The following is a 16,339-nucleotide window of genomic DNA, read 5'->3' as shown; positions in this document are numbered from 1 at the left end:
GTTTTGTGGCAGGTGTTCAGAGGGAAGGACAGCCCCATTACGCTGGACTGGGACAGGGTGAGAGTGTTCGACAGAGACGTGGCTCAGATGTTCGTCAACCTGGCCAAGACCTCCAGAGAGGCCCGGGTAAGAGACCTCCTTACTTCAGCATTAACCCATTCTGGCCGGGAACCCATTTCGGTGTTAGCATCATGTTATGCTTTAGCTATTGAAAAATAGCAGATCTACAAGCTCGTAGCGCGCCACCGAGTGGCGCGCTACGAGCTTGTAGGTCTGCTATTTTTGAAAAATCAAAGAACGACTGACATTTCTTTAATCTGATCTCAGGTCAGAATGGGTTAATCAGACCAGTGTGTCCCCCGGTGGAAACCTCGTATGAATCTGATCTCAGGTCAGAATGGGTTAATTGAAGGTGCTGTAGGTGCCTTTTTTTTATATTTGTTAAAAATTAACTAAAACATTTTTGGTGAAACGGGTAATAACGGCTCTATATTCAGATAGCATTCATTGCTGGAGCGTTTGTTCAGTAATAGGGGTCTCCCCGGCTCGTACAGTACAAATACATGGTTAACCCATTTTGGGGGCGGGAACCACTTTTGGTGTTTATTATGTTATAATTTAGCTATTGAAAAATAGCAGATCTACAAGCTCATAGGGCGCCACTCGGTGGCGCGCTATGAGCTGTAGGTCTGCTTTAAAGTCGGGGGGGGGGGGGGGGGGGGGGGGGGGGCCCTGGAACTACATATTTTGAGAAGGGGGTCCGTGGCCCAATAGAGATAATTCTGGGGGTCCTTGACATGAAAAAGGTCGAGCACCGCTGACATAGAAACATGGGTTTTTCAGATTTTTCTTAGGATTTTAAAAGCCCTTTTTTTTTTCCTTCATCAACCTCAGTCCAAAATGGGTTATAACACAACCTCTGTAGCATAATATTGCATACATGGCATTCCCAGGATGTTGCACTATAAGAACAACACAAGTGGTATACCTGGCGATTGGTGTCATTCTCTACCCCCCCCCCCCCCGTAGGTGGAGTCGGTGAGCAAGAAGGAGAAGGCAAAGCAGCGACCGCAGGCCTTGAACACGGTGGAGATGCTGCGCGTGGCCAGCTCCTCCCTCGGTGGGTCAGCGGCGACTAACCATCCTGTGGCGGGAACCCCTTTTTTGGTGTTTTAACCCATTCTGACCTGAGATCAGATTCATACGAGGTTTTCCACTGGACACACACTGGTCTGATCAACCAATTCTGACCTGAGATCAGATTCTAAAAAATGTCAGTCGTTCTTCGATTTTTCAAAAATAGCAGACCTACAAGCTCGTAGCGCGCCACTCGGTGGCGCGCTATGAGCTTGTAGATCTGCTGTTTTTCAATAGCTGAAGCATAACATGATGCTGACACCAAAATGGGTTCCCGGTCAGAATGGGTTAAGCATTATGTTATGCTTTAGCAGATCTACAAGCTACCGAAAGAATCGTGAAAATGTGGTGCAAATCTTTGAATAGATATTATTTCAGAGTGATCATTTTTATATTATATGTGGGGGTCCTTGACATGAAAATGTTTGAGAGCCACTGGACATGTGAAACATGTGTTGTTCAGAAAACTGCCCAGGATTTAGATGACATTCATAGAATCGTCCTCAGTTTAGTTGTTGGAAAAGTCTGGAGCAAATCTTTGAATATATTTTCTTGCAGAGCGAATGTACAAGCTCTTTGTGAGCTTATAGATAATTAAAAATAACAGCGTTACAAGTGACGGCGTTACTGTAACGGAATACTTTTTGGGAGTAACCTAACGGATTAGTTTGCAATTAGAGTGGAGAATCAATCGACATCAATGCAAATTAGTCATGATGAAACAAGCCCAACACAGCTCCACAGCACTCTTGATGTTTTTTTAGTTTTTTTTTTAGTTTTACACCAAACCTCCTCGCACGACGACGCAGGTGGGTTTTAATTGTCGGTAACGCGAAAATAATCCACCGAGTTACTTTTCTCAGAAGGTAATCTTGTAACGTGACGAAATGTAATTGCGGTAAGTAATCCTGTAACGTAACGCAATACTGTTAAAAGTAACGTTCCCCAACACAGAGTAATACAGTAAGAGAGTGGCCGACGCTCGCGTTGACTCCCATTGTAACAACGGAATGCGGAAGTGCTCATTCTATCTCAATGGGATAGTTCCAGCCATATATAGGAGCAATGTGTGGAACTATCGCCCACAGGCATTAGGCCACCCACTCTGCGGCGAGATCAAAGCGTGTCGCTACTCTGCCCCCAACACTGGTTAATGTGCACACACGTGATTGGTTGTCTCTGCTTTTTGTCAATTATAAGAAAGGCGGTCAAAGAAATACAGAGCTTGTGAACCACTGAAATAGGTGATGTATAACCCATTTTCGGGCGGGAACCCCTTTTGGTGTTTTAAGCGTTATGCTATGCTTTATCTGTTGAAAAATGGCAGATCTACAAGCTCATAGCGCGGCACCGAGTGCCTCGCTACGAGCTTGTAGGTCTGCTATTTTCTTTTTTTATCGTGAAAATGCGGCACAAATCTCTTGAATATATATTCTTTCAGAGCGAACGTTTTTAACTCAAATCTTTGGTTCTGATGGGTTCCTGGAAAAAAAAACATATTTCCAGACGGGGGTCAGTGGCCAATTACATATATTTTTGGGGGTCCTTGACATGAAAACGTCTGAGAACGAATGACATGTAGAAACATGGGTTTTTCAGAAAAAACTGTCAAGATTTAGAAGACATTTGTAGAATGTTTTCTCAGGTTTTAACATCATGATGTGTCTGGTAGGCATGGGTCCGCAGCACACCATGCAGATAGCGGAGCGCCTGTACACACAGGGCTACATCAGCTACCCCCGCACGGAGACCAACCACTACCACGAAAACTTTGACCTGAAGGGAACCCTCCGACAGCAGGCCAACAACCACCTGTGGGGAGAGGAGGTACGGACGGAGCCTGTAGTCTCCACCTCACCCCCTAGCACTCACCTCTTCAGACTCCACCTCACCCCCCTAGCACTCACCTCTTCAGACTCCACCTCACCCCCCTAGCGCTCACCTCTTTAGACTCCACCTCACTCCCTAGCACTCACCTCTTCAGACTCCACCTCACCCCCCTAGCACTCACCTCTTCAGACTCCACCTCACCCCCATAGCACTCACCTCTTTAGACTCCACCTCACCCCCCTAGCACTCACCTCTTCAGACTCCACCTCACCCCCTAGCACTCACCTCTTTAGACTCCACCTCACCCCCGTAGCACTCACCTCTTCAGACTCCACCTCACCCCCCTAGCACTCACCTCTTCAGACTCCACCTCACCCCCCTAGCACTCACCTCTTCAGACTCCACCTCACCCCCCTAGCACTCCCCTCTTCAGACTCCACCTCGTCCTCCTAGCACTCACCTCTTCAGACTCCACCTCACCCCCCTAGCGCTCACCTCTTCAGACTCCACCTCACCCCCCTAGCACTCACCTCTTTAGACTCCACCTCACCCCCCTAGCACTCACCTCTTCAGACTCCACCTCACCCCCCTAGCACTCACCTCTTTAGACTCCACCTCACCCCCCTAGCACTCACCTCTTTAGACTCCACCTCACTCCCTAGCACTCGCCTCTTCAGACTCCACCTCACCCCCCTAGCACTCACCTCTTCAGACTCCACCTCACCCCCATAGCACTCACCTCTTTAGACTCCACCTCACCCCCCCCCCCTAGCACTCACCTCTTCAGACTCCACCTCACCCCCTAGCACTCACCTCTTCAGACTCCACCTCACCCCCCTAGCACTCCCCTCTTCAGACTCCACCTCGTCCTCCTAGCACTCACCTCTGATGACTGCACCTGACTCCTTAGCACTTCACTCTCTTGTATGCAGATATATCTTGGTCACTTGTTCTCATGTTTTTTTTGTTATAGTAGTTATTTCTAGACAAATGTACAGAATGTTATTTAGATATTAAGTTGTTTTTGACAGATGCCATGTATATTGTTCACCTGATATCTTAGAATGTAGTTTAAAATGTACAGAATGTTATTTTGATACAGGTTATTTTTTTTCGTACCTGTTACTACTGTATCTAATTTCTTATTATTTAGATATATTTCAAATAACGTTTAGACTTGATTAGTCGAAATTGATTGCTTACCTGCCTGGTATCTTGAGGCACTACATAGTTCACCTTGTTTGTTGACTAGAGTTCATGTTTACCATGCTTATTCTGAGCTCTCTGCACGAGAGCGTCTACTAAATGCCTAACTTTTAAATCAGGTGTGTTGTGATGCTTCCACCAGGTGAAGGCTCTGCTCTCTGATGGACTGAACCGGCCCAGGAAGGGTTCCGATGCTGGGGATCACCCTCCCATCACTCCCATGAGAGCCGCTTCAGAGGGAGAGCTGGGTGAGACTTAGTAAACTAATACTTGGAGGGGCACGGTGGCACAGTTGGTAGTGCTGTCGCCTCACAGCTAGAAGGTCCTGGGTTCGATTCCCGCTCGGGGCGCTGTGGGTGCTGGTGGCGTGTTTCCTCCTCCGCGTCATCAGTGCCCATACCCGAAGGTGGGGTTGGCGAAAGGGCCTTTCTGTGTGGAGTTTGCATGTTCTCCCCGTGTCCCCTAGGGTAGATACCCTCACAAAAACATGCAGTAATCCTGGTCTCTAAACTGCCTCCCCCTGGCCAGCCGGGGCGCCTGATGGAGGGGAAAGGAACTGGTTGGAATAACGTGTTCCTTCCACGCGCTACGTCCAACCAGGGAAACTCCCCCCTGTCAGGTGTAAAGGAGCAACTTGGACACTCAAGCATGAAGGAAGCATGAGTTAAGTCCGTTGCTCTCCCCAGGTTGGTGGAGGGTGTGTAGAGCCCAGGATCACATTAGATGATTGACACAGGGGTGAAAAATGGGTTACAAAATCGTGGGATAAAAAATATATTAAAAAAAAAAGTAAACTAATACTTGAAGACCCGGGGGCCGATTCGGCAAGTGTCTTCTAAATCCTGTTTTCTGAAAAAACCCCATGTTGCTAATATATTGACACCGACTCTGGAGGATCAACACTGGGAACCTTCCGTTTCCCAAGTCGCCCCATCGTTAGAACCGCCATTAGTTGAGTTGTTGTAACGGGTTCCATTCATGTTGTTCTTTTACGTACATGTAAACTCAAATGGAAATAAACTCCAAACTTATTTTGTGTTTTATCCTTTCGACCGATGCAGTAACCTACAAATATTATATAGTCATGTTTGTTCATGCTTTTTTGTCATTGACGGAACACAAACATTTTATTTCATTGAATACAATGAAATGCATGAAACTTAACTTCCCGCTGTGGTCTCCCCGACCCCACAGGAAGCGACGGCTGGCAGCTGTACGAGTACATCACGCGTCACTTCATCGCCACCATCAGCCAGGACTGCAAGTTCCTGCAGACGGTCATCGACTTCAGTATCGGGACTGAAGGCTTCTCTTGCACCGGCAAAACCCTCTTGTCACCAGGTAAGCTGTCGCCTCAACTGAACTCGACGCTAAACAATGTAGCCATGTCGCCGTTGACCAAGAGTGGACGCTCTTGTACAACAAAGTAGGTCTTTAATTTAACAAAGTTAAATGCTACAGATTGTCTGCAGAGATGCAATTTCAAATGTTCTGTTATGTGTGGACCTCAGGAAGAATAGCCAGGTTATGTTATACCTCATCTAAGAGGGATCCTTAATGAAACTCTCTTTCCCAGGGTTCACGGTGGTGATGCCGTGGCAGGGCCATAGAGTATTAAAAGGATAGAGAAATTTGGGCTTGTACAACTTCCTGGTCTCAAACAAGGAAGCTCTGAGAAGGAAGTGAAGTGGTCACGTGACTGGGCTGCGCCATGACACTTTCATGGACACTTTCATGGGAGCCAAACAACTACCCAAAGTTTGGCAGAATGCAATGTCAATGAGAGCTCAGTGACCAGCTCATGAACAAACATTATTTATGAACAATTGAGACCTTTTGTAAAGTAATCACTTCTGGAAAATAACAGAAGACATGTAACACATTATTGTCTGCTGTGTTATTTGATGTGTACACTGTGTAATTTTTTATAGAGGTATGATATCTAAAGAGCACAAAGTACATTTCTGAACGCACCAAATATCGCGAGACTTCCCACCGTTTCCTGTCTGGCAGCCAAATCTCGCAATACTTCGGAGCCAGAAACAATAACTGCTGCTGTTTAGATCCTCAGATAAAATTATATACTGTGCAATCTGTGCACATCGTAAAGTAAGTGATTAGAAAACAACCTGTGATATGTCTTCTGTTATTTTCCAGAAGTGATTACTTTACAAAAGGTCTCAATTGTTGCTGGTCCAGCCGGCTCCATTCACTGCCATGTATTCATTGCACTTCCGGTGTGAGTTTGGCTCCCATGAAAGTGTCCATGAAAGTGTCATGGCGCAGCCCAGTCACGTGACCACTTCACTTCCTTCTCAGAGATTCCTTGGTCTCAAGCAAGGACTGTCTAAAGAGGACGAGACGCGAAGACCGTACGGGCGACGCCATGTTGCTCCATGGCAGTGTTGCCAACTCGTGACAGAAATAAGCCAACCCACCTCCAAAAAACAAGCCAAAAGAAACCCAATAATATGACCATATAATCCTAATAAAAAAGATTTTATGCATTTATCATTATAAATACTATGTATGTCTATGATAATTAATGTTTTATTATACTAATAATTAGCCTACAAAGAAAATAAAAGGATCTCTGGAAAAAAGGAAGCCAAAAGAGTCGCGGGAAATAAGCAGACTTGGCAACCCTGCTCCATGGAAGGAAAGAAACATGCGCAGTTGAGACCAAGGAAGCTGAACGCGGAAGTGTTGGCTGCATAAAGCCCATGTTTCTTTCCTTCCATGGAGCAACATGGCGTTGCCCGTGCGGTCTTTCGCTTCTCGTCCTCTTTCGACAGTCCTGGCCCTGAAGGAGGCTAATAAAACTCTCTTTCCCAGGGTTCACGGCGGTGATGCCGTGGCAGGGCATCCCCCTGGAGGAGGCGCTGCCGGTGTGTGAGCGCGGCGACATCTACACCGTGGACGAGATCAAGCTGGTGGAGAAGCAGACCAGCCCCCCCGACTACCTGACGGAGGCGGAGCTTATCACGCTGATGGAGAAGCACGGCATCGGTACGCATGTGTCTCTGCCGGGCAACGCGGTGGTTAAAGATGGGATACCGTGATTTTTGTACGTGTCTAACTGTCTATGGAGTTAATAGACTCTAATAGACTAATAGACTCTAATAGACCCCCAGGTGTGGTTAGAATATTCAAATATGTCTTCCCTGTGTATTTTCGGTTCTTCCTGAAAGCCTATACGCCAAATTACAATACCCAAAATCTCAGCCACTCGCTCACTCACACTCGCTCACTTCAGCATGGCGGTGTTATGGTGAAATTGGTGACCTGCTGGAATTTGTGACCCTCTTGTGGACTTCACACAACTTACATGGAGGTCTTTTAATACGTGGCCTGAATACCGCAATGTTGAACTCTGCTAATGATTTTTTTTCGAACGCTGACATTATGTGATTTTCCACACGTTTGTCTACATACACGATTGTCACATATTTCAGCAGGTCACCAATCTCACCGTAACACCACCATGGTGGAGTGTGAGTGAGCGAACCTGCCGTTCAGGTGGGTGGTGCTAAGGTGAAATCCAGGTATACTTTATGTGTGGCCACATAAAAACATAATTTTAACACTTTCTGTACTAAAATGACTAAAATCTTCCTCCTAGTATACCTGATGATCATGTTTTAGGGGAAGGGGGGGGAAACACGGCACTCTATCGTTAAAAGAAAAGCAGATATACAAGCTCACAACAGCGCTGCGATGGGATGCATTGTGTCATAGAAATAGTCTACTAGTGTAAGTGTTCTTCACGGGTCTAAACTCCGACTGTTGTAAGAGGATGTAAGAGAATCTCAACCTGACCCGAACGCAGTTGAGCGTAGTGTGACACCGACCTGTACGGTTGGGTCTCGGGTACTGTGTCGGGTATTTTCAGTTTCGAGAAGACCTCTGATGTCTGGTGATTTTGTTGTTATTTATTTATCTTTGTACACTTGAGCGATTTTATTATTTGTATTTCATATTTTGTTCAGGTACGGACGCCAGCATCCCTGTCCACATCAACAACGTCTGTCAGAGGAACTACGTGACGGTGGAGAGTGGACGCAAGCTGAAACCCACCAACCTGGGCATTGTGCTGGTGCACGGCTACTACAAGACGGGTACTAATTACGTTAATTACATTATTACCCACCAACCTGGGCATTGCGCTGGTGCACGGCTACTACAAGACGGGTACTAATTACGTTAATTACATTATGACCCACCAACCTGGGCATTGTGCTGGTGCACGGCTACTACAAGACGGGTACTAATTACGTTAATTACATTATTACCCACCAACCTGGGCATTGTGCTGGTGCACGGCTACTACAAGACGGGTACTAATTACATTAATTACATTATTACCCACCAACCTGGGCATTGTGCTGGTGCACGGCTACTACAAGACGGGTACTAATTACATTAATTACATTATTACCCACCAACCTGGGCATTGCGCTGGTGCACGGCTACTACAAGACGGGTACTAATTACATTAATTACATTATGACCCACCAACCTGGGCATTGCGCTGGTGCACGGCTACTACAAGACGGGTACTAATTACGTTAATTACATTATGACCCACCAACCTGGGCATTGTGCTGGTGCACGGCTATTACTAGACACCAACCTGTGGTTCATCATATCTCTCTTCCTGTATCGTTCCACTTTTGACCCGAGCACCGTTCAATTTTCAATTGACTTAACTATTGAACAGATGGACGGTTTTAAATCTTCTCTTCTGGGGGGGTCCCGACACAAAACATTTTCATTCGTGGGCCAAATACTGTTTCCATTTGGGGATCCTCGCACAACAAAGTTTGAGATGCTGATTTAGAATGTCATTTGTGGGTTAAAAAAAACGTCCCATTTAATAAATTCTTTCAAATGAATGTACATTCCAGATGCAGAGCTGGTGCTGCCCACCATCCGCAGTGCGGTGGAGAAGCAGCTGACCCTCATCGCTCTGGGCAAGGCCAACTTCCAGCAGGTCCTCCAACACACGCTGGACATCTTCAAGAGGAAGTTCCACTACTTCGTCGACTCCATCAGCAGTGGGTCCACTGGCCACGGGACTAGCGCAGCAGCCGTCTTAGCGATTATCCTGTCGATTATGATTGAATAAAATACCGTCTAAATAGTTTAGGTCAAAAATGGCTTAGTTGCAGGTTGTAAATCCTGAAACGTCTTATCATTCACCTAAATGTCAGTGCTGAAATCGACGTGTAAATATGAAGCTAGCACTACTTTCATCTGAAATGCCACAATGTACGTACGGTATGTGCAGAATGAATGCACTTAGTGCAGGGTATACATGTACTGCTATGTGTCATTTGATTAAACAAAGCATCTTTGTTTGATTGATTGAATACTTTTATTAACCCATTCTGGACGGGAACCCATTTTGGTGTTTTAACTAACCATTGTGTTTTACTTAAGCTATTGAAAAATAGCAGATCTACAAGCACCACCGAGTGGCACGCTACAAGCTTGTAGGTCTGCTATTTTTTTTTAAATCCATGTTTCCAATGTGGACTCTATTTCTAATGTTTCCAATGTGGACTCTATTTCTAGTGTTTCCAATGTGGACTCTATTTCTAGTGTTTCCAATGTGGACTCTATTTCTAATGTTTCCAATGTGGACTCTATTTCTAATGTTTCCAATGTGGACTCTATTTCTAGTGTTTCCAATGTGGACTCTATTTCTAATGTTTCCAATGTGGACTCTATTTCTAATGTTTCCAATGTGGACTCTATTTCTAGTGTTTCCAATGTGGACTCTATTTCTAATGTTTCCAATGTGGACTCTATTTCTAATGTTTCCAATGTGGACTCTTATTTCTAGTGTTTCCAATGTGGACTCTATTTCTAGTGTTTCCAATGTGGACTCTATTTCTAATGTTTCCAATGTGGACTCTATTTCTAGTGTTTCCAATGTGGACTCTATTTCTAATGTTTCCAATGTGGACTCTATTTCTAGTGTTTCCAATGTGGACTCTATTTCTAGTGTTTCCAATGTGGACTCTATTTCTAATGTTTCCAATGTGGACTCTATTTCTAGTGTTTCCAATGTGGACTCTATTTCTAATGTTTCCAATGTGGACTCTATTTCTAATGTTTCCAATGTGGACTCTATTTCTAGTGTTTCCAATGTGGACTCTATTTCTAATGTTTCCAATGTGGACTCTATTTCTAGTGTTTCCAATGTGGACTCTATTTCTAATGTTTCCAATGTGGTCCTCGTGTGCGGTTCTCTTGTCTTCGGCAGGCATGGATGAGCTTATGGAGGTGTCCTTCTCCCCTATTGCTGACTCCGGTAAACCCCTGTCCCGCTGTGGAAAGTGCCATCGTTTTATGAAGTACATCCAGGTCAGTGTCACACACACACACACACACACCCCTCCAATATATTTAGTCACAAGAACTTGTTACTTTTCATTGGTTCAATATTTAGAACACTTTTAACCACTTTCACTTTCAAAATGTTTTTTTCTTTCTTTTTTTTAATTGGCGAAAATGGCCAGTCTACAAGCTCACACCCATTGTGAGCTTGTAGATTGGCTATTTTCACTGTTAATTTACAACATTACACAATTGCACACATGATGTGGATAATCTAGCCTCACACCGTTACTGCCGTTTCAGAGCCTCGTTCAGCATCTTAGTTGATGCTGGTACAAACGATTTGATGCTGAACTTCACATCATTAGAACTAAAATGTCCAACCTTGAATTTCTATCCTGGCCCTAAAAATAGCCCGGATGCACACAGAGTGGTTTGAACCGAGCCAGACAGTGACGCAACGCACATCATCTGTATGGCCATGGCTCCGTGAATGCAGCTTCCTCCAGTCAGCTCATCTAATGCATGTGGCCTTCAGCGTGGGTTTTAACCACTTATTATAACTCCAGCGGAAGTACTCCCATTTTGGATTGAATTTGTATTGTTTTGTAGACATCTGTCTTTCATAATGACCAGATACGTTCCACTGTGTTTTGTCTCAAATGGGCTGCCGTAAAAATGGCAAACGACCGCAAGTTCCACCGCGCGCTTGGAGCCGCGGTGCGCTCTACCACCTCTACTACTCTCGTTCTTGGATATATAATAACAAATCAGATTAAGGTAATCAAATGGTTTATCTGGAAGAAGGCAGCTCTCTTCAGTTCAAGTAGACCATATTTTATTCCATAAATAAAGCATAGGAAGTAGACCTGCCATGTTCACAATATTTATCTGTGGAACGGAGTCAAACTAAATGTTAAAGGTCCTTTCAAACGAGCATGGATGAACGCAGTCGTTGTCGCCTGGATCAACGACGTGTCTGGTCCAGGTCTGGTCCAGGTCTGCTCCAGGTCTGCTCCAGGTCTGCTCCAGGTCTGCTCCAGGTCTGCTCCAGGTCTGCTCCAGGTCTGCTCCAGGTCTGCTCCAGGTCTGCTCCAGGTCTGCTCCAGGTCTGGTCCAGGTCTGCTCCAGGTCTGCTCCAGGTCTGCTCCAGGTCTGGTCCAGGTCTGCTCCAGGTCTGGTCCAGGTCTGCTCCAGGTCTGCTCCAGGTCTGGTCCAGGTCTGCTCCAGGTCTGCTCCAGGTCTGCTCCAGGTCTGCTCCAGGTCTGCTCAAGAGGGACGCGAGTGACAACGCAAGCGTAATGAAAAAGCTAAACAGAATCCAGGTCTGGTGAGTCAGGGGGGCGTGTGCACGCCCTCGACAATTTCACGGGGCCGCGCCCGCGTAAGGATACGCTTGCGTTGTTGCCCCTCGACTTCTCTGCACGTATAGCAAAAAAAACGCAGGTCTCATTGAAAATGCTAACAATGGGGACATGCAATCGGAAAGCTCCGGTGGAAATGGCAACCGTGCCCAAACCACACGGTCACTATCAAAAGTGTTTCGTACTGTAACCGCCAACGATCTATACCTCGCAGGCCAAGCCCAGCCGGCTGCACTGCTCCAACTGCGACGACACGTACAGCCTGCCGCAGATGGGCATCATCAAGCTGTACAAGGAGCTGCGCTGTCCGCTGGACGACTTTGAGCTGGTGCTGTGGACGTCTGGTGCCCGCGGAAAGAGCTACCCCCTCTGTCCTTACTGCTTCAGCAACACACCCTTCCAGGACATGAAGAAAGGTAGGTTTTTTTTAAGTGGTGCAACCACTTCTACATCCAGCTTTGTCCATGTACCTACCTGTGTACCTGTGTGTGTCTTTGAGCCTGAGTATGTTACTTATTTATACCAGAAGGGGGCGCCAGAAACAGAGAGAGGGGTAGTGCTGTGTCTCTAATGAGAGAGAGAGAGAGAGAGAGAGGGGGGGGGGGGGAGGGAGGGAGGGGGGGGAATTGCACCACTTGGTTCACACAGGTGTGATTTTTTACCTAACCCATTGAGACCTGAGACCAGATTCTAAAATCTTCTAAATCCTGACAGTTTTCTGTTTTTTTTGATAACTCTTGTTTCTATGCCAGTGGTGCTCAAACTATTTCATGTCAAGGAGCCCCAACATTATCATATATTCAGCCGACAATATGCCGAAAATATGTTGTTCCACCATGGACCCCCCTAGAAGTAAAGATATGAGAATGTTCGTGTGAAATAAAGAATATAAATATATATTCAAAGAGTTGCGCCACATTTTCACGATTTATCAAAAATAGCAGATCTACAAGCTCGTAGTGCAGCACTCTGTGCCCTGCTAGGACCTTGTATATCTGCTATTTTATTAGCTGAAGTTTAAAGTAATGGTTAAAGTGGTCAAAAGCTAAGGTGACACAGATGCGTTCCCGGTCTTAAAGGGCCACTTCACCTGATTTGCAACCAGATCTTATTTTAATGATGTATGGGAGCCAAGAAACACTTTCCTGGGGTTTTTATGTGGGTAATGTGGTTTTTGTTATTTTAGTATTTCAAAGTGTGTGTGTGTGTGTGTGTGTGTGTGTGTGTGTGTGTGTGTGTGTGTTTTATATATATCAGGCATTTCCCTCTCACTCCCTTTTCTTTTGTGTTCCCTCCCAGGTATGGGATGCAACGAGTGCACCCACCCGTCCTGCCAGCACTCCCTCAGCTCTCTGGGGATTGGTCAGTGTGTGGAGTGTGAAGGTGGCGTCCTGGTGCTGGACACAACCTCGGGTCCCAAGTGGAAGATGGCCTGTAACAAATGCAACGTGGTGGTGCACTTCTTTCAACACGCACACAGGGTACAGGTGAGCACCAGGCTGTCTTTAATTAAACTAATCAATTCAATCAGTTATATTGAAAGAATTGTGACATTTTCTTTGGATAAAACCAAACGTTTCCAGGAAGGTAACAACATTTCAGCCAATCAGGAGAGAGTACCAATTTATCAGCTTAATTTGTATAGTGTCTCAGTTCCAATATTGTCTGCTCATCACTTCCAATTTCACTTATTTAATGTGACATGACTGAGTTCTCTATCCTGATTGGATAAAATGTGTATACTGAGTTTACTGACCTGAACATTTTCTGTTTAATAAAGAGCTGGAAATTCCCTCCCTTCTGCCCCTAGGTGGCACAGGAGAGCTGTGACTCCTGCGACGCCTCCCTGGTGGCGGTGGACTTCAACAAGAACCGCAACCCGCTGCCGGGCAGCGAGACGCAGCACACGGGCTGCGTGTTCTGCGACCCCGTCTTCCAGGACCTGGTGGAGCTCAAGCACGCCACCATGAGGCACCCCATGCACCGCGGGGGAGGAGGGGCCAGGCGGGGGGGCGGGGGCCGTGGCGGCAGGGGCCGAGGGCGCCGGGGAGACCCCAAAAAGCCCAAGGACAAGATGGCCGCCCTGGCAGCGTACTTTGTCTGACGTCTTTTCTGCTTCGCTTTATTTTGTTCAACTTGAACATGCGTCTTCCAGTCATAATGTACTGTACCGATGTTTTTTTTTAAATGAGCTAAACCTAATTGGTTGTTATCTAGGCCTACATGATATTATTGTTTGAAATTAGTACCTGCTGATGTAATGCATCACGTTTTTGTTTGACAGGAGTCATATTTAGGGACTTTTGATATCTATCCGATGTCCCCATTAGGACCACAGATATGCTCTAAAAGTGTGACTAATAATTTTAACTGGGATTTAATACATTATACATTAATGTATTTACTAGCATAAAGGGTACTTCTACTGTCTGTATGTTTGTTAATTATGGAAAATACTCATTTTGGTCGTTGATATCAAAAGTAAAGTAATCTGAAAAAGTGAAGTGTCTTCTGTTGCATGTAACATTTGTCATTGTTTTTCAGTGGGACAAACGGCCCAATTTTCCCACTATTTTTGAAAATCTTTAGGCATATTTTCACCTACAGTGCAATTGTGTGTGGCAACACCTAGATTAAGTTAGGCTAAAAACCAGTAGACAATATCAACAATAAAATATATTTGCACACTGCCACTTGCGTGGTCGAGAAAAACGTTTAATGTGAAGCAGAGTTTCAACGATGCCTGCATGAGGAAGGTCTACTTAACCCATTCTGAACGGGAACCCGTTTTGGTGTTTGCATCATGTTATGCTTTAGCTATTGAAAAATAGCAGATCTACAAGCTCATAGCGCGCCACCGAGTGGCGCGCTACGAGCTTGTAGGTCTGCTATTTTTGAAAAATCGAAGAACGACTGACATTTTTTTAAATCTGATCTCAGGTCAGAATGGGTTAAAGACCAAAACGTGTAGAGACGCCATGTTGAAAGGGGTACAAATGTTCAGCTTGGGTGACTGTCCGACGGAACACAAATGATGCATTTTATTTGATTCCACTACCAGTCTGAATGGCTGGTAGGCCTTTTTCACAGTGTTTATATGAGTGGGTATGTTTGATTCAGGTGTTAGGGCCGATTCATACTCCTACTTTAGAGCCGAATAAAAGTCGGTTCGGCGCTGTAGAGCCTACAATGTGACGTCATTTGAGGTTCGGGTGGGGGGGGGGGGGCTACTGTCCTAAAGTCGGCTCTTATGTGCTACTGAAAATTTCTGACGAGCCGAAATCATTTCAGCACTACATCGCCGAAACAGCGGTAAAATAGGAGTATGAATCGGCCCTTATTGTGTGTGTCAAATTGATTAAGGTACATGAGTGTCAAGATGGACACTCATACTTCCATACTTTGAGAAACACAGTCTGTAGTATTAGTATTAATTAGTATTATATGGTGTTTAACAAATTGGGTTAGTTGTAGGCTACTACCCCTAACTTTAAAGTAGCTATAATGTTTTTTTTTGTAATCAAATTTTTGTCTATTGGTCATGAAAATTCATGCCGTGTTCAAACTCAATGTTTTTTTATGTCATAGATTTTCAATATACCTGGGCCCTCATCAAACCCTGTACACTCAAGACACTGCCCCTGCTGCCACCCTTAGTTCTCCATATATGGAGCTGACCTGTATTAACATTCCGTATGTTGATCTGACCTCATTAAACCCTGGCCTGTACATTCAAGAAACACTCCATAGAATTCAACGTATGCGGTATACCGTATGCCTAATAGCCTTGTACATCACCACAATATATAATATAATATTCCTATGGCTATTTATACGTATTATTATTGTTGTAATTATTATGTTATTATTGTTGACTTGTTACAGTTTAATAATTATATAGGTGCACTACCTCGGGCCAAATTACAACTGCCGTACATCGGGTACTATACTTTTGCCTAATAAATGTTACAGCGCTACATCCAGACTGGGTTTCCTTGGGGCGGCGGTGGCTCAGTGGCTGGATGGTAACCGGCCTTGAGCGAGACACTGAACAACTAATTGCTCCTGATGTACTGGTTGGTGCCTTGCATGGTTTCCGCCGCCATCTGTATATGAATGTGTGTGAATGGGGTGAATTGATGCGCAAATGTAAAGCGCTATATAAATGCAACATTTAACATTTTCCCGACCGAGACCGAGTCTCGACAGCCGTAGTATGGCTTTGTGGACAGTAATCGGCTATTTATGGAGCGCATTAAAAATATATATTTATCGTCGTGCATTACATTTTAATTTATTTCATTTAACTAATCAAACAACTAATGTATTTAATTATTAAATGATATGATCAAAAACGATTCCAACTTGATAGGCCTCCACGCTTACATATTGAAGTCAGGGCAAAAACAGTACCCTGTGAAACTTCCGTGCAGGCGTGTAGCAGTCCTTTTGTGTCT

General features: G+C 45.1%; 1 protein-coding gene across 1 annotated transcript in view; it reads left to right on the top strand.

Moving 5' to 3' along the window:
* The window catches only part of top3b (DNA topoisomerase III beta), a 30,584-nt gene extending 15,625 nt beyond the window's left edge, over positions 1 to 14,959 (top strand). Inside the window, exons 7-19 of the mRNA XM_080764940.1 lie at positions 13 to 126; positions 1,030 to 1,120; positions 2,810 to 2,964; positions 4,316 to 4,421; positions 5,368 to 5,514; positions 7,009 to 7,182; positions 8,163 to 8,291; positions 9,081 to 9,230; positions 10,445 to 10,545; positions 12,097 to 12,298; positions 13,182 to 13,369; positions 13,693 to 14,638; positions 14,828 to 14,959. Of these exons, the coding sequence (XP_080621066.1) occupies positions 13 to 126; positions 1,030 to 1,120; positions 2,810 to 2,964; positions 4,316 to 4,421; positions 5,368 to 5,514; positions 7,009 to 7,182; positions 8,163 to 8,291; positions 9,081 to 9,230; positions 10,445 to 10,545; positions 12,097 to 12,298; positions 13,182 to 13,369; positions 13,693 to 13,986 (1,851 nt within the window). The 3' untranslated portion in view covers positions 13,987 to 14,638; positions 14,828 to 14,959. The remainder of the gene's footprint in view (positions 1 to 12; positions 127 to 1,029; positions 1,121 to 2,809; positions 2,965 to 4,315; positions 4,422 to 5,367; positions 5,515 to 7,008; positions 7,183 to 8,162; positions 8,292 to 9,080; positions 9,231 to 10,444; positions 10,546 to 12,096; positions 12,299 to 13,181; positions 13,370 to 13,692; positions 14,639 to 14,827) is intronic.
* The last annotated feature ends 1,380 nt before the right edge of the window (positions 14,960 to 16,339 follow it).

Source organism: Protomyctophum bolini, assembly GCF_963924005.1.
Source record: "Protomyctophum bolini genome assembly, chromosome: 6".
Taxonomy (NCBI): Eukaryota; Metazoa; Chordata; class Actinopteri; order Myctophiformes; family Myctophidae; genus Protomyctophum; species Protomyctophum bolini.
Note: the sequence above shows the minus strand (reverse complement) of the source record. Positions and strands in the feature narration are given on the sequence as shown.